Source organism: Cyprinus carpio, chromosome A18, assembly GCF_018340385.1.
Source record: "Cyprinus carpio isolate SPL01 chromosome A18, ASM1834038v1, whole genome shotgun sequence".
In the NCBI taxonomy this organism is placed as follows: Eukaryota; Metazoa; Chordata; class Actinopteri; order Cypriniformes; family Cyprinidae; genus Cyprinus; species Cyprinus carpio.
The window spans coordinates 6,186,240-6,211,400 of NC_056589.1; the positions used below are offsets into that span (position 1 = coordinate 6,186,240).

At 36.1% G+C, this 25,161-nt stretch overlaps 1 protein-coding gene across 6 annotated transcripts in view; it reads left to right on the forward strand.

Moving 5' to 3' along the window:
- The window catches only part of LOC109084557 (amyloid-like protein 2), a 74,149-nt gene that overhangs the window by 21,179 nt on the left and 27,809 nt on the right, over nt 1–25,161 (forward strand). For all 6 annotated transcript variants that reach the window (XM_042774904.1, XM_042774902.1, XM_042774905.1 and 3 more), the window contains exons 2-4: nt 13,757–13,930; nt 14,360–14,489; nt 24,409–24,521. In XM_042774904.1, coding sequence (XP_042630838.1) covers nt 13,811–13,930; nt 14,360–14,489; nt 24,409–24,521 — 363 coding nt within the window. In that variant the 5' untranslated portion in view covers nt 13,757–13,810. The remainder of the gene's footprint in view (nt 1–13,756; nt 13,931–14,359; nt 14,490–24,408; nt 24,522–25,161) is intronic.

A 25,161-nucleotide genomic window follows, 5' to 3' on the forward strand; every position in this document is an offset into this window, starting at 1 on the left:
ATTGTCTTTTTTTTTCTCACTGGTATTTTGTGAAAGACGTCTACTTAATGAATGTGTGGCCCGTCAATAGTCAGTGAATGCCAAATGTGGAAATGATGTGTGAGGATTCAGAGAAAAAAGGAAGTACCCCTGAGAGGAAGGTGGGACTCAAAGGAAGGACCACGAAAGATTTTGATGCCCGTGATGCATTGTGGGTGAGAGCCTGGTTTGGTTGTGTCGAGCCGGTCACTATCGCCTCCTGCGGGGGGGGGAGCATTATTGTCTATTTCTGTCGTCAGCATCTGGTGTGGTGATGTCAGGAATGTAATCCTCTAAAGGGACACGTGGGTGCTTAGCCTCTGGATTGAGAAGTTCGACCTGTCACATGGCACAGAGACCCACTCAGGAGAAAGAAGCTGAGCGACAAAACAAGAGCACTCATGCATTTAAAAGTATGAGACTCTCACACGCCACTGTGGGAGAAGATGCTGCTGTCACAGTGTGCTGTCAGGATGAGAATGCAGATGGAAGGGGTGTGTGAAAGAAAAGGCAGCAGCCCACAATCAAAACCGATTCTGTTGTAACAGTGACACATCACTTCTTTTTTTCCTTATAATATTTTTTTTTGCCGTACATGTTTTCAGACCCAACAATTTGTGCCATTTTTGCATCTGTACGTTTAAAGTTGGCAATGAAAGTTGAAATAGTCTTTTCTTAACTGTTATGTTGAGTATATGAGTGAAACGGCTTGAACGAGAACAAAAAAGTTCTTCCTTTTTCTTTGGAGTGTTACAAGCTCTTGGTGCATAAAGAAGATCTGTAAAGTTGCAAAGACTAAAGTCTCAAACCCAAAGAGATAATCTTTATAAAAGTTAAGAGTTAACCACTCCTACCCAAAACGGCTCATTCAAACACGCCCCCACATGTCTACGTCACAATGTGGGAAGATTTGCATAACGCCACCCAAATGTTCACGCAAAGAAAGAAGACGTAACTTTTTTTTATTCTTGCTGTTGCCGCTGCTGCCATGTCGTGGAGTCGCTGTGTGTTTCATTGTGAAATCGAAACTACTTTGTTTGGCCTTCCAAAAGAGGACACAACTAGAAATCAGTGGTTAAGTTGTATTTACAACACCGTTCCAGAACAGTTCAACTAGGGTTGCATGATTAATCGAATGCGATTGTCATGCGCATTTTGTCAGTAAAGCCAGTTCTGTAATCAGCAGTAAATCATCATCACGTGCTTTCAGACGGAGCAGCATTTACTACACAGAGCCTTTTTCCATCCTCTCCCTGGCTCTAAATCTCGATTGAAATGTCTTAAAGACTATGTAGTTTCCTCTTCTGCATTCTTCAATAACAGAATTGACTTATTGTGTCATTGTCTTTAACCGCTTTGCCTTAAAATGTGTGATAAATGGTCAGAAATCACACTAAAATGCTAAGGAATTTTATAAAATATGAAATTCTGTCTTTTATTATACTTTGGGATCTGCTGAAAGGTTAAAAGTACAGCTGCACAAGCTTTCCCCAACGAAAAACACCAAAAAGTTCATCTGTTAGTGTAGCCACTGGAATAATAGCTTCATCTTGGCCCAGTTGCAAGAAATCCCTTAAAGGGTTAGTTTCCCCAAAAAATGAACATTATATCACATTCACGCTTATGTCATTTCAAACCTGTATGACTTTCCTCTGTGGAATATAAAAATTTTTTTTGAAAAGAATGTTGTTAACCAAACAGTTTTGGTTCCTGCTGACTTCCATTGTTTGGACAGCAAAGGCATTTTCCAAAATATCTTTTGTGTTTATACAAGGTTTGAGTGAATCATTGATTACAGATTTTTTTTGGGGGGTGAACTGTCTCTTTAAGACTTATCAATAAGGCGTTTTTTGCAACAATCCGCTTATTTTTTTAGCGATAATAGAATCTGTGATTCATTGTCCATTACTTAAGTTGTAAAGAGATGTAAACATCATATGTTGATGTGTACATGATTTGAGTCTTCAGAAAATAAGGAAAGTGTTTTTTTTTTTTTTTTTTTTTTTTTTTTTTTTTTTTTTTTTTTTTTTTTTTTTTTTTTTTTTTTTTTTTTAAGATATGTCCCCTTTAATGCAAATCACTGGTGTGTCATCAGCATCAGAAACAATGGCACTGATTATTAAAATATCAGTAATGGTTCTTGATGGTTATGTGCTGTCGAGTTGATTGTTTTGTTTCAGCATGCCTGAAAGCATTATATGAAACAGATGTCTGATGACAACAAGCAGTTGCACATGAAACCATCAGGCATTGATTGTGACAGACCTCAGTGCTTTCGTTAGACTGAAGATCGCTTGTTATTTGTGGCAGCAGCCAGTGGCACGTTTCATTTTAAAGTTGAGCTTTCCGTTTTATTGCTTGCCTGAATTTCAGCTTCCATCTGAGAGAAGCGTTCAGCAGGCTCGCCGGAGTTGCGTTTTCACTGCAGTATTTTGGGTGTCGTTATGAGACGGTATTTTTACTCTTCTCAGCCGTTACACAGAGAGAGAGAACGTTCACAGAGGCCTGGAAATTTCACCGGAGAAACCAGTGCTGCATTTTAAGAGAGCAAAAATGTATCTGAGTGATTCGTTCTCTCTCAACCCTTTTCCTCGTCTGCGTCTGGTCGTGACAGTGATGGATCTAATAAGGTCATGTTGGCATTACTCTAACTATCGGCTGTCAAATGGCTCTTAAACTTCTCCATATCAACACCCTTGAGCCATGAATCAGGGAATTTGTGTCTCTTTCAACATCATTACATCTCTCACTCTTTCTTTGTTTTTATTCGCTCTGTCTACTTTATGCATCCTTGAACTAGGACTGCAACAGGGCATGACAGTCATGATTATCTTTTAGATGGTAGTTCTTCTTGTTTGGTTCATTTTTTAAAATCTTTATTCATCCACTTCAGCGTTTATTTACAATCTTACACATTCATATGGATATCTTTTGCACAATGGATCATCTGAAAGTTGCACAAAGTTTTCATTCAGCCTACACCCATACTCAGAATTTGTGCTCCTGCATTTAAACCATCTTCACACAGCAGAGCAGTGAACACACACACACTGTGAAACACACACCCGCAGCCGTGGGCAGCCATTTATGTTCGGCGCCCGGGGTAATTGGGGTCAGGCTTGCTCAAGGGCACTAAGGCCTCTGGTGGAGATGTGTTTATGTGTGTGCCTGAGACTCGTGTCAAGACCCTCGACAGTGTGACATTCTCTGTGTTTGGCGTAAGGTAAGTCTCTCCTAAGTCTTTTGCGTGACTGTGTCGTGAAATGTATGGCGTCAGTGAGAGGCCCTGAGGGGATACAGCGCTGCTCTGTCAAGACTCTCTCTTCAAGGTAAGAGCTTTTGAGACTGTGTCTGAAATCTTTGAGAGCCACACACACACGCAAAGGGGATCCTTCTTTCACACAGACACACACACACACACTAACAGCTTCTTCTGCTGTCAGCTTAGCAATTACACACACTTTTCCACACATGCGTTTTATTGCACAGGAGGCAGGATTTTTTTGTCCCATAACTCGCCATACGCATGCACTGGTGCGGTTTCAAAGCCTAGTATTCTACCTACCTAGACAACATTTTTAAGGCATCATAGGTTCAATAAGTCAGTATCATATTTAAGTTGAAACCACATATCTAGGTAAATGAAGTTCAAGTTGTGCATTACCACCCTAATTTTAGAAAGATTTGATGTTACTTTACACTGATGAGGTCATAATATGTAGTTTAGTATTATGTTGTTAGCCTAGTATTATGGTGTTAACATGCTAATGCCAAAATCTATTTAGTCGGGGTAGCACCATATTTAATTTTTGACAGGGATGGAAGTGCAACATGCCAATTATTCATCTGACAAAACAATTTTTTTGTAGACAAAACTGACAGTAGATAGAAATGACACGTGATCTAGGTATGCCAAAGACTGCATCATTTTCATTCATATAAAATGAAACATGGCGTCTAACGTGCCTAAGGTCTCTTGTGTGTAGATTATCCCATGTGATTCAGGTCAGGGCAGTTGTTTATGTGGACTCAGTTGTCTATGATTACAGCGGTGCAGAGATTTGTCCTCGAGTCGAGGCAGCCATATTGCCATCCTGCTCTTTCTGAGGTCTGGGCAAAGTAAACATGCTCTCTTCCTCTCTTACGCTCTACTCTGACCTCTGCCGTCTCCTCTACTCTGGGCTCATAAAGCTGTCTTGCCGAGCATGCTGGGAAGAGCATGACCCAGGGACCTGCCAGAGAGCTGTCCTCTCACCTCTGACCGCTGTGGACAGATTATGAAACCATGATACTAGCAAGAGTGTGGTTCCCCTTCCACAAACTTCTGTTCTCAAGCGATAGCGTTACCTTCACCTTTAAATCACAGGTTGCTATCTATTAATGTTAACAGTGTAAGTAGCTTTAACTCTTCCTGTTTACAATAATGTCCACTGTTGCGCTATATTGCAGCAACTCATTGCATTATGAATTACCTTATGACAAACTTCAGAAAGCATTAGTGCATGAAATTGAGCCTTCTGGGGTTGGGTACCTTGTGTAGGTTTGTTTGCATGAACAGGGTGTGTTAGGTTAAGGACTGTGTGTTTTGAGGACATTTTTGTGCTGGGGATTTGAGGTGTCCCATCTTGTTTTGGCTTTTGGAAAATGCAACTGTGATTGTGTTCTCGAAAGCTTGTCAGATACACATCCACACAGTACTGATCTCGCTCTCTCTCGCTCGCTCTCTCTCTCTCTCTCTCTCTCTCTCTCTCTCGCTCTCTCTCTCTCTCTCTCGCTCTCTCTCGCTCTGCTCTCTCTCTCCTCTCTCTCTCTCTCTCTCTCTCTCTCTCTCTCTCTCTCTCTCTCTCTCTCTCTCTCTCTCTCTCTCTCTCGCTCTCTCTCTCTCTCAACCATGAATGTGACACTGTGATAAACTGAAGCATTGTAATACAAGGAGTTGTGTATGTGTGTGTGAGTGCACATTTTTGTGAATAATACCAAGATTAGGAATCATGTGATTATAGCTTGTTGAGCTTTGCACCGTTTCATGCTTGTACTACCTGGACCTTTTTCCTCTTGTACTTTTCCACTCTGTATGTGTGTGGGCACAAAGGTGTGCTGCTAGACCTCCTGTGATGAAGGACTGAAGGCTAATGAACCGTAGGGAGAGACACTCCAGCACTCTCAGGAGCTCACACCCTCTCAAACACACACTTGTATGAGTTCAGCTGTCTGTGAGAATGTCACACGGCACACTGAGCTGGTTCACACCGCTGTAGAGACGGGCCTCTGCTTCCTGTGACATTGGCCAAGTATCCCAGAGGACACAGTGCCATGATTTATTGAGGTTTCTCAGCTTTTTATGCATGCATGCGTGTTTTGTGGCCTGAAATGTATTTGGACACTTAAGTATGACCTAAAAATGTCTGACTTTTTGATGCTTGATGCAGTGAAATGCTTATGTACTGTCACTGTGAGGACATAATGTCAGTATTCGTGGTGGCTGAATATGATTTCAACTGATCTGACTTACATTTTTGCTGAGAACTGAGAATTTCTTGTAAACTGAAGTTTTGTTTTCCTCATACACTCTCAAGTTGTTTTTTTTTTTTTTTTAGCTTTAGGTCAGTAATAATGTCTCATTCCAGCAGGGATTAGAAGCACTGAGTCACTCTGCAGTAGAGGAAGAGAACACTTTCACAATCATACACACCATCATCCTTGTGATCAGTTTCACAATATTTCAAAAGGTCCTCCCTTTTTACCATAATTTAGTGGGGGTTTTATCACTTTGGTGGGCTTTACAATGCAGCTGAACATTGGTCAAATCTACTTTTTTACCCCTTTTTTACCCCTTTCTCTATATTCATGGATCTCTCTTTATATATTTGTTTTATATATTATATATATATATATATATAATATATATATATATGTGTATATATATATATATATGTGTATATATATATATATATATATATGTATATATATGTATAAATATATATATAAAAATATATGTGTGTATTTACTTGTTATTATATATATAATTGGATGTAATTCAGCTATATATATATATAATTTATGTTATTATTGTATGTAAACTGTCTACATAAAAGGTGTATATTTTGTATGTGCTGATGTCTGATGTATGTAATATGTCTATGTATTATGTATGTGTATAGGTATGAGAGTAGACTATATATAGATATCTGATAGAGTATGTATGTATGTATATATCTAGATATCCTATATATATCTCTCTAATATATATATATATATAGAATATATTTTATAATTTATTATATGTTATATAATTTTTATGTAAGTTTATACATTAATTATTGGAAATTCAGCTTTTTTTTCTGAACTATTTGGATATATATATGTGTATATCGAATATATTATATATTTGTATATATATATATATATAATTTTTTTTTTGTTTGTTTTTGTTTGTTTATAGTTTTTTTTTTTTTTAATTTTTTTTATTTTTTATTTATTATTAATGTAAACTGTCTACATAAAATGTTTTGTTCTATCTCTCTCTCTCTCTCTCTCTGTATACATTTTTTTAATTCAGTGTTATCAGTTGACATTCTAGTTGATTTATCCTTGGTGTTAATCATAAAATAATTTATAAAATTAACTATATGAAGTGAACATTTTAAATTCAGTTTTACAAAAAATATAAATATTTGAAATATATTTTTCTGTACATGTGGTGTCACTGTGAATAGTGATAAGTACAATTTTTATACTAAAACATAGATTTATAGCTTTTATGTACATGTGGTTTTACTGTGATTATTTTTATTTAATATTTTTATTATTATTTATTTTTTTTTATGTGGTGAATGTGTTTGTTAGTGATGGGTTAGTTTAGGATCATTACCCGTTCAGACCAAACCATGTTTCAAAAGTCATGAAAAAAAAAAAAAACCTCATGAATGCATATTGAAGTGGAAAGTGAGTGGGATTTTGACTTGTAGTGTGAATGTAGCCATCTTGTCTGCCAGTATCACGTCAGTCGGTCGCAGGACAATGGGATGATTGTGACGCTTCACACACCTTTATCTTGCTCAAATTTGTGTAGGAACAGGCTGTCGTTTGTGATCTAGCGTGACTATTTGCCCAGAGTTATGAAACTAGCGTGATGTAAAGGTCAGAGGGAATTGAACAGACTGCTAAACCTTTAGAAAAGGATGTATTCAAAGTGAATAGGCAAATGTTTTTGCCTGGTTCTGTGCTGTCTGTCAGCTTCCTGATCTATAACTCTTACAGTTATAACAGTGTGCCTGTAACACGTAACCATGAGAACGGCGGGTTAAACGGCATTCTTAGGGTCACACGCATGCAAAGAGAACGGCGGGTTAAACGGCATTCTTAGGGTCACACGCATGCAAAGCCTGGCACAGTAACTCCATGGATTTTTGTGATTTCTTTAATATTGGTGGTTCTTAAAGACAATAATGGATAAAATCATTGAGTTATTATAGCTTTTATTGTGAATCATCTGTACTAACAATTTAATCTGTACCAACCAACAATTTAATCAAACATTATTTCAAATATTCATTCTGGTTTTGCTTAAAATTTCAAAATAATACAATCTAATTTAGACCGAAAACTGCTCATGTTGCATGTATGCAGCGTCTTTGTTGGTTTAATTGTTGTGGTTGAGTGTTATTATAAAAAAAAAAAAAGAGCACAGACAAAGCCTTATTTTGTTTAATATAAAGAGATTTATTTTATTTGTTACTAATTGTTCAATTTAGTTTTATTTACATTTACATTATATTTGAATTTAGTTATTTAGCAGACGCTTTTATCCAAAGTGACTTACAAATGAGGACAATCGAAGCAATCAAAACCAACAAAAGTGCTATATTAGTTTATTATTATAGTGTCATTTAAATTTCACAAATAAATGTGCACCATTTCGTCCAAGCAATAATAAAATGACACATTTAATTTATAATTTGTCTTAAATTTGAGTTTTTTTTTTTTTTTACATTTTGTAAAAATAAAAAATAAAAATAAAAAAAAAAATTAAAATTGTGAATCGTGAGTTGAGTGAATCGTTACATCCCTACTGATTATTGAAGTACATTTTACAGGAAAATTTAATTCAATGTGTAACTTGCTTTTTCTTTGTAAATGAATTTGCAAATGAGGAGTTTGTGTGGAAACATTTATTTAATAGTAAATATGTATTCCCAGATCTAAAGTGTTATCATGTTAACTAATGGAACTGTATTGTGAAGTGTTAACAGATACCTAGCTATTGACATTGACAATGTCACATGATTTATACACTGTAAAAAAAAATAAAAAAAAAAGGAGGGTTTTTTTTTTCAAATAATTTTGGCAGCTGTAGCTGTAGTTGCCAGAATAATTTTGTAAAAAAAAAAAATACAGAAAAACTGTGAACAAATTTACAGAACAAACTGTAAATTTTACAGTATAAAACTGTAATTTACAGTCAAGAAAATTTGAATGTAAACCAGTAAATTCAACAATGCATACTGCTTCTAAAATCTTTTAGTATATATTTTTCAGGTTCTGTACCTTTAACATATACTGTCAACCACCAGAATCATGTTTTACTGTTAAAATTACACTCTTTTTTTTTTTTTTTTTTGTGAGTTCATTCTTTCTGTTCATAATTTTTTTTATTCATTTTTTTTTGCTTTTTGTTCCATGTTTTCACAGAATAATGGTCCAGACTTGAGGTTAGAGATTCCGACCCTAAAAATACATTCATGTTTTTTATATTTCAGGTGTGTTATTTTGAAGTCTCATCACGATCGGCACAAACAGGTGTCTGTGGCTACAGGAGATTTCAGAAGCACATTGTAACAGTAATTTACAGTCGGGCTACTGTATGTGAAGTGTAACAGTGCTGTTTGGTCTGTTTCACGTCACCCCTGTAGTGCCCAGACATGTTACAAGCTGGTTTAAGAGCGGCTCACAGATGGACAGACATGATGGGATTCTTGCATGGGGCGTAAAGAGTCTCTGTTTATTTTTTTTAGGAGTACTAGTTGTTTTACTGCCCAGGCTGAGGTGTGGGCATCGTGTTTGGGGCCTGCAGGGTGGTTTTTCCTCATCGTTTAAAACAAAAAACCACAGGCCACACATACACAAGGGACTGGACCTGCAGGGTGTTTCCAAACATCAGATTACATCAGAACTGTTTTTTTTTTTTCGTGTGTTTGTTTGTATGCTATACTGTTAAATATCTCTTCGTGCAGCTGTGCGAGTTCACTAATAATGCAATATTTAGGCAGTACCAGAGGCTGTGCTATATTGTAAATATATAGTCATGGGTAAATCAGCCTTTTTCAAAACTTGTATGTGATAGGTTAATAAAAATATCAAGGACTCATTAAAATGTTATTATTTAATCATTTAAAATGATCTTTAATACATTCAGACTAATTTGGTGCTGTATTCATGTGTGATTTTGTACTGATTATCAACTTTGCGTATTTTCGTGATATATGATCAATGCTTTGCAGTAAGGCAGCTCTAAAAGTCTCTTTCTGTTTAGTAGTGTAAAATAACAGTAGAAATATTATCAGATATAAAAAGAAAAGAAATTAAAAGAGAATATATAATTAAGGTACATAAGATACTAATTAAATAAAATGCAACTATATAATGAATTTAAATGACAAATTAATAAAATTATTCTATTTTATTTAGTATTTTAAGTAGCGTATATTCTATTCATATAATGGTGAACTTATCTGAATAACATTAAGCGCTTATGTGTGTGCATACATGTGCTACAAAAAGTTTTTAATGTTTCTGATCTGTATATTAGAATGGTTTCTGAAGGATCATGCGACACTGAAGACTGAAGTGATTATGCTGAAAATCTTTGATTTAATAAATTCAGCCTTACATTTCAGTAATGAAATCCAGTTCCTCATATTGTGGCAAACAGAAGCGTACTGTGCTGTCTCTATCTTTACAGTGATATTTAACATGCGGTTGTGTTCTGCGCTACAGGATGTAGTTGGATGGGGAGTGTTCTGTCAGGTCAGTGTGAATATAACAGCAGTTACACAGAACGGCTAGAGGAAGCAGGAAGCTTGTCTCCAACACCGCTTTACATTTCCACACAGGACCAGCAGGACACATTGTGAAAGTGTGTGTCTGAACTATGAGCAAATATAAAAGGCGAAGAGAGGAGAAGCAAAACTAGCAGACTGTGCTTGTGCTGAATGAGGTCAGATTCGCTGTAATGAGAGACTCATTTCCACACAAGCTCTCTGTTGTTTGTGTTTGTCCATTAGTGACGCCAATTTCCAAATCTCTATCTCATTAGCGTCCCATGACTCCGGCCCACTGTCTGCTGCTTCTCTCAGGTCTAAACACAGAAGCTACAGGTGTGTGAGAGCTGGTATTGTGTGTATAAAGTAAATGATCTGCCCTCAGCATATTCAAGATGAGGACACACAGCATGCTACCTTCTCATGGGTACATTGGCTTTCGCGCCGATTCTGATTCTTCCCGGGAGGCCTCGTCCGCTGCTTTGAGTGTGTCAGTCAAAGTTTAAGTGCCTTTGAAATGGGCTGCCGCTTGCCATCTTCCACTTACTGCTGCTCTTGCACTTAAAGCTGGAGTATTTTTGCTTACACTGATCATTGTTACTGGCCTTTTCTTTCTGTCTTCCATCACCCCGTCCTTCGTTTCTGATCTTCTGTCCTGTCTCTCTACCTGCAGCTCTCTCTCTCTCCCTCTGTTTCTCTCTCTAAATTGTGATAATCATAATTAATGATCATAAATGAATAATCGCAATTACAATTTCAAGGGAATAATCAACAATTATGATATTTGTCATAATCATGCAGCCCTAACTCTCCCTCATGTCGTTCCAAACCCGTCATGGATATTTGCTCCCTGTATATTATGTTTTTATTAATCAGACAACAGTATTGTTAATAACAAAAACAACTCCATTTTAAGGCATGAATTTAGAGGAGTTGTCCCGGGCAAGTTCAAACTCTTTCCAAGAAGTTTCCCTTCTAAAATCATCTCCAGTTATCAAAGTGCCATTTCTGTAATAAATTTCCTGCCTTCGGTGTGTTTCAAGCTTATTACTGTCAGACTTCAAATTGTCTGCTGTGAGTAATGTTCCCGTTATTATGTGTAATCCGTTTTTGTGATCGTTTTGAACAATAAAGGCTAGGGATTTTACGGAGTTATTTGTCAGTCATCTCTCTGAAGGGCTGTGTTTATAAACCGCTATGAAATGCATCAGCTTAATTATACAGGGCTTCATAAACGGCGTCTTTCACAACCCATTTTACTTCCAAAATCTGACATAATTCCAGGTGAAATGGGTTATTCAGCTGCAAAATCATATAAGATGGGTCTCTTTTATTTATTGTGAGTTGATTGGATTATGAAAAGTGTCTTGCATAACACATTGAGTATGGAGTTTAGTGGGAGAGGTTGTGAAGTAACTAGGATTTGTGTGCTTTAGGAGTAGAGCGTATCCAGACTGAGTGAAAGGAATGAGGGAGGCAGGGCTGAGCGGGATTGTGGTGGAAAGATGAAGCTGTCACGTCTGTCCTTTGGCTGTGTGGTTTTACTGGGGCGTCCTCGCCCTCCTCCGGGCAGTTTTACAATGTTGTATCTCTCTCTCCAAACTTATCCTTTGGTTTTCTTCTCCTTCTCTCTCTTTCTACACTTCTCCATTTTAAAGACAGGATGATCTGCCCGTTTAGTTGGCTGCTGTGTTGCGAAATTGTGGCAATTCCACAAGTCACGTCTCCCACTGCGCCTGTAATGTTAAACTGATTTATAATCTAGTTACTCAAGAGCAGTTGTGTGGAGTCACAAAGGTTTTTTTTTTTGCAATTTTAAATTTACTTATTCTAGTTTGTAGTTTTTAAGTGTGGGTGTTGTTATGAACATGATTTCTTCTTATTAACATTAATATCATCAATATTTATTAATAATTGTATTTTGAAATAAGTGTGTTTTTTTAATTATTATTATTATTATTATTATTATTATTATTATTATTATGATTATTATTATGATTATTATTATTTAAATACTTTTCAACAAAGGTGCATTGTATTAAACATTTTTTTTTCTTCAAATAAATGCTGTTCTTTTAAACTTTCTATTCATCAAAAATTCGGAAAAGAATGTATCAGAAATATTAAGCAGCTTAACTGTTTTTAACACATTTATGTTTTTACAAGAGCATATTTATTGATGAGCATATTTATTATATTATAATGTTATAAATAACACTATCGTTCAAAGGTTTGGTGTCAACAAGATTTTATTTATTTTTTTTAATTAATGAACTTCTGTTCAGTAAAATGCATTAAGTTGATCAAAAGTTCCAGTAATGTTATAAAATATTTAGATTGGGAAAAAATGCTGTTCTATAAATAAATAAATAAAAAAAATCAATCACAAAATAATAAAAAAACTAAATCACAAAATAAATATCAGTTTCCACCTAAATATTTTAGCTATTTTCAACATTCATAATAAGAAATGTTTCTTGAGCTCCAAATTTTAACCAAATATTTGCTGTCTTATGGTGAGCATCAGAGATTATATTTCTAAAATATGAAACAAAACTTACGGAATATACACACTTATATTTAACATAAATACAAATGTGTTTGTGTAAAGATGTCAAACAAAGTGAGTTGATCGCTGTGTCGAGACATGCCAGTCAAAGCTCTACATGTCTCCCGCTCCTCTTCAGGCTCTGTCTGTCTTCAGACTGCAGAGAACACCAGGTTTGAGTGTAACTGTGATTGCCCTGTGATTTTTAAACTAGTTTGTTCACATTTTAGGAGTGTAATCTTACAGTTAATTGGAATAAATCTTAACTTTCATCACAGTCGAGAAATGTTTGTATAGAGCTTTAATGACAGGTGGGGCGAAGCTGCTTCCTGTTTAAGGAAAAGAGGAAGAACATGGTAATGTAAACGAGAGTGTCTGCTATCTACAGGAAGGGCGAAAAGGGACGAGAGGAGGGAAACTTAACTTTGGGGATTTTGTTTGAGCTAGTGAAACCAGTTTTCGGGCTTAGTCATTTGAGAATCAAATCTCTTTGTATTTTCCCACCTTCTCTGACCTTTAATGCAAACATGATGTAGAAACTTGTTTACCGCTGCAGAAACAACCTAGATACCAAGTAAAAATATATGTGACCCTGGACGACAAAACCAGTCATAAAGGTCAGTTTGACCGAGATACAACTATTTGAAAATCTGAAATCTGAGGGTGCAAAAAAATCTAAATACTGAGAAAATCACCTTTAAAGTTGTCCAAATTAAGTTCTTAGCAATGCATATTACTAAACAAAAATTAGGTTTTGATATATTTATGGTAGGACATTTACTAAATATCTTCAAGGAACATAATCTTTACTTAATATACTAATGATTTTTGGCATAAAAGAAATGTTTTTTTTTTTGGCTATTGCTAAAAATATAGCCCAGCAACTGAAAATTCAGCTTTGCATCACAGGAATACAATTTAAAAAATTATTTCAAATATGAGAATGTCATATTTGTATTGTATTGGTTTAATAGGCTTTTATTTGTCTCTGGCCAAAATCAGTCAATATAAAAGAACTCCTGTGTTATGTCTAGGCCCATATGAGTGTATTATGTCTGATCCTGCTTGACTTTTATTGGACTATAATAAGAGTGTCCATTAACTTCCTCCCTTAGTATTTCACTCACTTTTCTTCTTTTCTGCTCCCCAGGCGCTGGCAGCTAATGCAGGTACCGGATTTGCCGTTGCAGAGCCACAGGTTGCCATGTTTTGCGGCAAACTCAACATGCACATTAATATCCAGACTGGCCGCTGGGAGCCGGACCCTTCCGGATCCAAATCCTGCGTTGGAACCAAAGAAGGAGTGCTGCAATACTGTCAAGAGGTAAAACAATGTTACACGACATAAATGTCCATTAAAATTCATTTCTTGTTCAATCCTTGCAGGGAGTGAGCAATTAGCCGTCTGCTTGAGCATCTACTTTTCACAATATAATCAATTGCTGATTAATAACATCCTCTCTTAAATCCTGCTTCACTTGGAAATGCATAAATTGGGTTGCGTTTAACACTGACTTTAAACTAGCATTTAAATTTTTTACAATTTTTTACAATTTTTTTTAAATTATTAATAAATGCAATAACGTAACTGTAGTATTTTTAGATTTTTTTTTTTTTTTTTATTTTTGTTGTATTTCAGGAGAGAGTAAATCTTGTGTTAGTTCCAATACGTGAGCAGATGGCGTCTGGAGATTGTGAAGCATGGATCACCACTTACTGTACAGACTCAATCTCTCCGCTCTCTTTCTTTTAGATGTATCCTGAACTGCAAATCACAAATGTGGTGGAAGCCAACCAGCCAGTCAAGATCGAGAACTGGTGCAAGGAGGACAAGAAACAGTGTAAGGGCCACGCTCACATCGTGGTCCCCTACAAGTGCTTGGGTGAGTGGTGTGTGATTTGACAGCTCTGTTGTCCTTTTAAACGGCCAATTATCCAGAATGTCCTGTCGGGTTAAAGATGCCATTGTTCAAGTAAGACATCTGACAAGCCAGAACAGCAGTCAAAAGTGACAGGCGAAGACATTTAAGATTCATTCCCTGCACTTGAGCTCAGGTAGCTGCATTTTTTTTTTATAATTTGATAATGTTTCCTGCATTTATAATGTTGGTATGAGATATATATATATATATATATATATTTATAATATATATATCTAAGTATATTATATCTATATTTGTTATATATTATATATATATATATATATATATATATATATATATATATATGTTAAATAAAAGGACATTTTATACCCTGATTGTAAAGGAAGCATTCTTTGATCACTTTCAGTATATAATTTAAGATTAGGTATAAGAATGAACACTGTTACTTACATGTTGTGGTATTTCTGTCAGGTCCATATCTTACAGTAAAAGTCAAAGAATCCACAGTGAAATGTACTGAACAAACAAATAATGTTCTACTTAGACATCCATGTAGTTAAAAATAAATAACCACTTTCCTTCGATTAGGATCCCTTGGAAGGTAATGTATTTTTAATTTTTTTTATATTTTGGTGTGTTTTTTTTTTTTTATTTATTTTTCATCTCGCTAATGCTCCGGTGGGCGGGGCCAAAGAGATGATATAGAAGTAGGCGCTGATCTGATTTTGAAGAGGCAGGCTTTCGTTGCACTATGATGTCACAATGTGACAAAATCCAAAACAAGCCGTTTTCTGGTCTTGGTTTCCATAAAAGCTGTTTTGAGCTCTGAAACTCACAGGATGTTTTAAGTACGATGTACTTAACATATAGTACAATGACCTCCTACATGTCAAAACGTCAAGTAAAATTTGATTTCTCAACTCATGACCCCTTTAAAGTGTTTTGTTACACTGCTCCTCTTCTTGTTGGAAAAAGTAGCTACAGTTAAACTAACAGTTTAATTACTGTCACACTTCTTGAGAAAACTGAAAAGTTCGGTAAGGGCTGCTGCTGGTTACTCCTGAACGCTGGTCTCAGGAAGAAGGCAATGGGGCGAAAAGCCATTACTCTGTGGAGAACTTTATAGTAATACAGCAAAATCCCATTTCCCCTTCCAGACAGAGGCTGTGAGGCTGGTGGAGATCCATAGGCCTGAGTGTGTGTGGTGTTGTTTGTCAAGCCACAGAGGCAGCTAAAATACATTGCCTCTCCTCCAGGAGTTTTTCCAGCAATTGCCAAAGGCAGCTTGGTCATTTGGGTGGTTTAAACTGTCAGAGTTTGTAAACTCTCTTTAACAGACTTTCTCTCTCTCTTCCCCTTTTTTTTTGTTTTTTGTAACCTTGCTAACACAGTCTCTGGCTTATTGACTAGATGTTTGTGATGATGTACAGTTAACGTTAAAAACACATCAACGGAGAATCTCTACATAATAAATGATGGCATGTTGAGACAAATACACTACTGTTCAAAAGTTTTGGAGTCTCTTATGCTCACCAAGGCTGCACTTATTTGATTTAAAATACAGGAACTGTCCAAAATATTTATTAATTTAAAATAATAACTTTTTTCAAGTTGAATGTTAAAATGCAATTTATTTCTGTGCAAAGCTGCATTTTCAGCATCATTGCACCAGTCTTCAGTTTTACATTCAGAAATCATTATATTATGCTGATTAGGCTTAAAATGCGAAATAACTGTTCAGTGACAAGTAGTTTTAGACGCTTTATTTTGTGTATTTGGTTAAAAAAAAAAAGTAAAATTGTCTGATAAACTGGCAGTAATGCAAATATATTCATAAATACTACAGTCAGAGTCTTCCTCGACCAGGCATAAGTAACTTCCCACTGTTAGTAATTTTCTCAAGAAAATAAATGATTACAGTCCCATATTTCCAATTGTTCTAATCCACATAAAAAATATATAATAACTTGTCTCATTGCGTCTCTGAGGAGAAGCTGCTGTCCGTGCCTTTTCCTCAACTCCTCCTGTGTTTGTCCCTCTCTTGTAGGAGAGGATTGAGTTGTGGCTCTTTGCGGGCTGAAAAAAGCCATTAGCGCTGCCAGCCGACTGTGAAATGGGCCGACGGTCGGAGGCTTTCCAAGATGGCTGATTTTTGTTTTGTGTGTGTGTGTGTTTGAGCTGACGTGGCAGCTGTTGACTCGCATCACCTGACGTCGGCTGCTGTTTGATTGACAGGGTCGGGCGGACAATGCACTTTCAGTCCAGTGCTTCCTGTGTCTCTTTCTCTATGAATGACGGCTTGCCAATAGAATCTCTCGGTCTGGAGGAATCTAAAGCGGTTTCAGTCTGCATATAGCAGCACCACACTGTTCCATCAACAACTTTCTCTACTTATGAGTCTCCATGGAAACCATTTTATTGATCTGAAGTGGAGCGTGCAAATTGGCTGAAGATAAAAAGAGAAAAATGAAACCGCAGCAAAACCCATAACAAAAACAGATTTTTTTTTTTTTTGAACATAAATTACTGCATTGCTTTGTAGTAGCTAGGATGTTTTTGGGTTCTTGCTATATAGTAGTTTTACTTCTGCAGATTTACAATCCATGTCTCTGATTGCTTAGAATAGTAACAGCACATTTCTTAAAAGTTGCAGGATTTGAAGTGATTTTGATCATTTATGTCTGAAACACAAATTATGCTGGACAATTTATGGACTGGTGCTTAATGCAAGCCCATAACCCTAACTTAAATGTGAGAAATTATTGCTGTTTGCCTTGACAAACACCGCTAAAATGTGGGTGTTTCTGGCTGCAGTTGATGGTGATTTCTGTTGCAGTCAAGGAATAGATGTATTCCGTGTCTGGAAAAGCAGGAGTTTTTCCTCTTAAAGCACATTTGTAACCCTGAATTTAATCGGTACATCAGCGAGACTCGCTCGTGTTCAAGCTCACCTTGTCTTCTCACCTCTCCGCTTCATCTGGGGTTTAAACGCTGTTATTAATGAGGAGGTTTCATTGTGATTCAGCAACACTTTGGCCTCTGGAGTTTAATTAGGGAGAGTGATTTGTTTTGGTAGTGTAATGCAGTGAAATGTCTGTGTCTCTCACTGCAGAGCGTATGCTTGGGCTTGATCTTTGAGGATTATGCAGTATTGTTGTTTGTACTTCCAAGCAGTTGCATGCCTTAAAAAAAAATCTGATGCATGCTCTAAAATTGTCCTCATCCTCAAACTCATCCTCCATGTCATTCCAAATTTTAAATGATGTAAGAAGAGGAAATGTTCTTGCTGCACTTTTCAATAAAGTGGAAGCATAGCCTAGTGATCAGGGACAGTCAAGCTCTTAAAAGGGCCAAAAAAGAATGAAATGTATATGTAGTCCATATGTGTGCACTAAGTTTTCAAAGCCATACAATAGTTTTGTGTTAGTGTAAGCTCATTATTGCATGTGCATTTGACAGCGTTGATATTAGATGCCAAACACAATTGGGTCTCGCTGGTCTCGGTTGCTTCTGCATTGAACTTAAATTATGTGCAAAAGTGTATGGAAAAGAGCAGCATGAGCATTCTTCAAAACTTCTCTTTTTACGTTACATGAAAGTCATATGGCATTACAAATCCACAAGACTTTTGTTCATCTTGAAACACAAATGAAGTTATTTAAATGAAATCTGAGAGATTTGTTACTTTATTGAAAGTCCATTCCACCAAAATCTTGATTCTTCAAAAAGTTCATAGAGATAAAAAATATAACAGACTTTAAATGTTTTATAAAATGAACGGATTTAATTTAGAATTTAATCACATATAAACACTGATCAACACACAGAGCACATGAAATATAGTAAAGCGATTGTGTTTCTTCAGAAGATTCATATGGATTTCCTTCACAATGTTTTTATGAATTTTTAAGCAAAGATTTATGCAATCGACTTTCAGTGGAGGGACGAACATCACTCACAAAATCTTTATTTGGGTTTCAAAGATGAACAAAGTCTTATGGGTTGGAACAACATGAAGGCACATAAATGACAGAATCGATTTTTGGACGAACTATCCTATTTTTAGTCAGTCTTCCCTTGATCTTTTTAGTTTTAGTTTCCTCAAAAGAAACAGAGAAAGCTTAAGATGAGGAGGTTTATATGAGTGCATGTTAAAAGTGAGAGCAGGGCTCATATTTGACCATTAGCTCTTTATTTCAAACACTAGCTTGATTCAGCTGATGTTAACTCCTAATGGACAGTCAGCAGACGTTTTCCAGTATTTTGTTTGGGTTTGTTTAGTTGCTGACCATTTCATCCTTTAGCCTTAATAGTCCTGAATGATACCAATACAAGGTAGTGCTGAGATAAACAGCTCTTTAGCAGGGAGGATTGTGCTAAATCAACAGCAGCTCTGCTCCACAGAAACATCAGCAGTGTTCAGCTCTCCAAAGGTTACTCGGGTTCATTTGATGCTAGTGTTTCTGAATGGATGCGGGCAGATTCTGATAGATACAACTGGAGATAAAAATGAAAGAAAAAAAAACAGGGGAAATCGTTTTTAGAGAGATTATACGGTGTTTAATGTATAAAAGCCATAAATCTTTGATGCAGGACTGGGACAGAGTAGAGGAACTGGGCTATAAACTATAAAGTTGAAAGCAGTTGGCCTCAATCCTTTTGTCGTTTTTCTTCATAGATTTTTTTTTTTCTCCCTGTCTCTTTCTAACCAACTATAATATGCTGCTTTTTCCAGCCTTTGTTGAATCATCTATTTTTTGAGTTTTTTGATCATGTCGTGAGTCTGCAGTTTGACTTTAGAAGTCAAGCACTTAGTCAAATTCATGCACAGTTGTTTAATATAAAATGGATAATCAGGGATTACATGAGCGCATACTCATTGGCCCAAATACTGTATATATAATTATTATCAAAGGAATAATTAATCCAGAAATAAAGTTGTTTATCATCATCGTTCCAAACTTGTATGCTGTTATTTTGTCCAGATTTTGTCCGGATCTTCTCGCAGTTCTTTTGCATATAATGAATCAGGTACTTCATTCAGCATATTTAAATTTTTGTTCCGTTCTGCTTCAGACACATCTGGAGAACCAGTGACGCTTGTCAATAGTGACTGCAAACCTAGCACAGTGCATCAATATGCAGTTTTTTCTGATTATCAGAGAATAGTGAAATTCAAAAATTGTATTTGTTACTCACACAGAGCTTACACATGACTTCAAAAGACCAAGTAAAAAAATTGTGTAAAAAATTGTACAAAAAAAAAAATTAAAAGCGCTTTAATGTTGCTTTTTGGTTATTGGCATTGTGGGTCAATAGATGGGTGCTCGTTTGATCAACTACTACATATGCCAAAACATGCAGTATACAACACAACATATTGTTCTGGAATCTATATTTATCCTCCATGACACATTATTTTTTTCAAATTGCCAAAATAGATGATTTCTTTCCACAAAAAAAGCCAAAATAACCGTATTTGTTTCCAAGATAAATTTGCTGAAATCTGCTACATAATGAGGTCATGAATGTACTGTTTGAAACATTTATTGTTGTCTACTGCAACAAAATATTGTGTATACTATGTATATTTTTAAATTTTAAAATGCACTGTCCTATAACATGTAGTAAAGATCAGTATAGTATGTTTGTAGCATTCTGTGAATTTGTGAATACTGTATCCCACAATGAATTGCATTGACTTTACAGTTTCAGTGAAAAAGGAATCTTATGGTTTTTAGCATCTGCTTGATTAATTATTTAATGCACAATAGCCATTTTTATTTTTAAGATAATTGTAGTTAGATGATGCTGAATTAAACATGATGGTATGTAATAATGTAGAATACTACATGGTTAATGACTATGGTTTTGCATTGTATTTAGGAAAAAAAAAAAATATATAAATAGTAAGCATCATACAGTGTACACTTTTTAGTATTCAGTCAGCAGTGTATTTTTCCATTTCCTGGCTGGTGTGTGTTTTGTTGTAGAATTCTGTACTTCTCTGCCTCACTGCCTCGCTCTTCACATGATATCAATGCGATACCCCTTTTATTCCAGTCGAGCAGCAGCACGCAGTCCTACCAGCGCTGTCAGGACTTATTTTCTGCTGTAAAATAAATAATGTAATTGCTGAATCACCCACACGGTTTTTCAGCAGAGCAGATTGTGTTGTGAACACTCCGGGTTCAATACAAGTTAAGCTTTATCGACGGCATCTGTGACATGCTGTCTATTGCCAGTGAAAATAATTTTGACTTGCCTCTCAGCTTGTGAAAACAAGCAAAAATCATCTACATTTAATGCACTTATTATGGAAACCTATGGGAAAAGGCATAAAATAGAATTTTATATATAAAACTACTACTGTAGATGTGGTATATAATCTTGTCTGATTCCTGTCATGAACTTTTAAAGCCATTAATCCCTTTAACCCTCCAAGCAAAGATGCTGGAAAGGAAGTATGTTTTTTTCTGTGAAGATCAACAGCGTGTTGTTTTGAATCCATAACGTTCCTCTACGCATCTCAATAGCAAGAGAACCAATGCAGCAATTCATATTGTGAGTTAGATAGGATCCTATAAAATCTGTTTTGTTTTTTTTACAAATTTTCACGCAATTTTTTTTTTTTCTGGATTCTGTTTTTCCATTTTAATTTTTCTGGATTCTGTTTTAATGGTTAAATTTTAGTAATCAAAATACATGTCTAATTTAATTGAAATCATAAAACCTTAGAAAATTTTGTAAAAGATATATTAAAGTTAAAATAAAATTAAGGGCCCCATGAAAGCCATTTTATTTTTTTCCAAAATTACATGTTTTCTGTTTTAAATTTTTTTCTGGATTTGACTTTAATGCTAAATTACATTTAGTTAAAATGATCAAAAAGCAAATTCATAAGACTTTAACACTGTATTAAAACATTTATGATATTATTATTATTACTTTGAGAGCTACGTTCTACTGTAGAATAACACAATTTCTTTAAGTGAAACTGAATTTTATTTTGGCTGGTTATCATGAAAACCTTTGAGTTTCTGTGTGTGTGTGTGTATATGTATGTATGTATATATATATATATATATATATATTTATATAATATATATATATAATATATATATATATATATTATATATATATATATATATATATATATATTTAAAAATAAAATAAAAGCAGATGTTCTTATATATTAATTAGATTATTGTGGGTAATTTTATTATTTTTAGTATTTTGTTGATAAGTTTTTAACTTTCATATTTTTTAGATTCATTGCACACCAACTGAAATATTTCAGGTCTTTTATTGTTTTAATACTGATGATTTTGGCATACAGCTCATGAAAACCCAAAATTCCTATCTCAAAAAATTAGCATTATCATGAAAAGGTTCTCTAAACGAGCTATTAACCTAATCATCTGAATCAAACTAATTAACTCTAAACACCTGCAAAAGATTCCTGAGGCTTTTAAAAACTCCCAGCCTGGTTCATTACTCAAAACCTAATCATGGGTAAGACTGCCGACCTGACACCCTCAGGCGAGAGGGTAAGACACAGAAAGAAATTTCTGAACGAATAGGCTGTTCCCAGAGTGCTGTATCAAGGCCCACCTCAGTGGGAAGTCTGTGGGAAGGAAAAAAAGTGTGGCAAAAAATGCTGCACAACGAGAAGAGGTGACCGGACCCTGAGGAAGATTGTGGAGAAGGACCGATTCCAGGACCTTTGGGGGACCTGCGGAAGCAGTGGACTGAGTCTGGAGTAGAAACATCAGAGCCACCGTGCACAGGCGTGTGCTTTTGAACCAGAAACAGCGGCAGAAGCGCATGACCTGGGCTACAGAAACGCAGCACTGGACTGTTGCTCAGTGGTCCAAAGTAACTTTTTCGGATGAAAGCAAAATTTTGCATGTCATTCGGAAAATCAAGGTGCCAGAGTCTGGAGGAAGACTGGGGAGAAGGAAATGCCCAAAATGCCCTGAAGTCCAGTGTCAAGTACCCCACTGTCAGTGATGGTCTGGGGTGCCCTGTCAGCTGCTGGTGGTTGGTCCACTGTGTTTTATCAAGGGCAGGGTCAATGCAGCTAGCTATCAGGAGATTTTGGATGAAACTTCATGCTTCCATCTGCTGAAAAGCTTTATGGAGATGAAGATTTCTTTTCAGCACGACCTGGCACCTGCTTACCAGTGCCAAAACCACTGGTAAATGGTTTACTGACCATGGTATTACTGTGCTCAATTGGCCTGCCAACTCTCCTGACCTGAACCCAATAGAGAATCTGTGGGATATTGTGAAGAGAAAGTTGAAAGACGCAAGACCTAACACTCTGGATGAGCTTAAGACCACTATCGAAGCATCCTGGGCCTCCATAACACCTCAGCAGTGCCACAGGCTGATTGCCCCCATGAAACGCCGCATTGAAGCAGTCATTTCTGCAAAAGGATTCCCGACCAAGTATTGAGTGCATAACTGAACATAATTATTGAAGGTTGACTTTTTTTGTTTAAAAACACTTTTATTTCTTTTATTGGTCGGATGAAATATGCTAATTTTTTGAGATAGGAATTTTGGGTTTTCATGAGCTGTATGCCAAAATCATCAGTATTAAAACGATAAAAGACCTGAAATATTTCAGTTGGTGTGGAATGAATCTAAAATATATGAAAGTTTAATTTTTATCATTACATTATGGAAATTAATTAACTTTTTCACAATATGCTAATTTTTTTAGAAGGACCTGTGTGTGTATATATATATATATAACATTAACAATAGTTTTTATCAAATGAATTGGTGAAATACTCATGAATTGATTCCTAGAGCAATGTTTGAATGAGTTGTGTAAGACTGTATGTGTTGAGTCATTCAGAATTAGATGCTGTTTTCAATTATGTAAGGACTTTAGTTAGTTTGGCCCCTGAGGGCCGATGAGGACGAGTTTTGGCAAGAGTGCATGTGTGAGTTTGTATGGCATGGAGAGGCTTTGGTTCGAACAACAGCTGTGTTCTCTGGTATTTCCAGTTCTTTCCTCCAAACCCTCTCATTTTCCAAAACACTGGCCTTTTCTTTCTCTCCTGTCCGCCTTTCCTCATCTCTCTGGATTCAGGCTGATTTGGCCTTAGGCCTGTTTTGTGGTAACGGCTAAATGAGCAGTTTGTGGACGGTCAAAATCCTCTTCTATTGTGAACAGACTTCTGGTCATTAAAGGATTCAACCTCTTTCTCTGTCGTTCAGGCTCAAAGGTCGGATTGGCCTCCCAGCTGTCCTGAAATCAGCTCTGTAATAACTCTCCAGCATATGGTGCCCAATCCCATACTGTCCCGTCTGACGGCATCTGAGCTCCTCAGCTGTCACTCGCTCGTTTACATGCTCCCTCAAACAGGTTGTCCTGCCCTAAACATTGGTTGAGCCAGATCAGAGCAATGTTTGCTAGCACCACCACGTTCAAACTCAGAAATGTTAAATTTGATATGAGCAAGAATTGCGTAGTTCTCCTTCAAAAGTGCAATGAGACCTCCTGCTCTATTCGCGCTCTCTCTCTCTCTCTCTCTCTCTCGCTCTCTCGCTCTCTCGCTCTCTCTCTCTCGCTCTCTCTCTCTCTCGCTCGCTCGCTCTCTCTCTCTCTCTCTCTCTCTCTCTCTCTCTCTGCTGTGGATGGGACGGTCTGTCTGTGCCAGATCTTTGTTCTGTCTCCTGGTACTGACCAGATGTCTATTCAGATGCCACTTGCCCTATTTGTAATATGCTCATTATAAAATGCAAGAGACCATGTGTTGATGAATTATTAAGATGTGTTGTCCTAAATGTGTTCTGCTGAAGTGGGTGTTAGATGTTTTGCTGTTTGCATTGCACCAGCTGCATGATATTAAAGCCTCAGCTTTGCCAATAATCTGCATGCTGTATGTTTTTATGTTTTCAGTTGGGGAGATTGTGAGTGACATCCTCCAGGTGCCAGAGAAGTGTAAATACTTGTATAAGGAGAGCATGGATATGTGTGTGAGTCAACAGCAGTGGTACGGTGTGGCCAAAGAGGTAAGATGGCAAAGTCCAGCACCACATACAGACACTAATTACATAATGCGTAATAATGCCTAATCAGTAACAGTGCAACAAGTAATGTTGCAATGAACGCATTTAAATACGCATCTAATATACAGCTTTGTAAAGCCAGCTTTTGGTCAAATAAGATTCGACAGATAGGGATTGCAAAAGATGCAGAAGGAGCCACGTCATGGGCATTCAGTAAATTACATTTCTAAAAACACAATTAGATCCGCTTCTCATTGGTCAGTGGATGTCGTTGCAACAACTCTCATCTTTTGGTCACCGTGACAGAAGCAGGACTTTATGAAATCTGTTTGAAATATATATATATATTTTTTTTCAGGTTTTTTTCCCCAATTCGATTTTTTTTTACCAAATTCCATTTTTATTTTTTGTTTTGTTTTTTTTTTTTTGGATTGTGTTTTAGTGGTTAAATTGTGTTTTTGTTTTATTTAAGTGTTTCTAATTAATTTGTTTAACAATGGTTTATTAGAAGTTTAACAAAAATGACATTTTAGATACATTTTAGTTAATTTAATTACATTTTACATTTTGGTTTTAATTTTTCTGGATTACATTTAATGGTTGAGTTACATTTTAATAATCAAAAAGCATGTCTAATCAATTG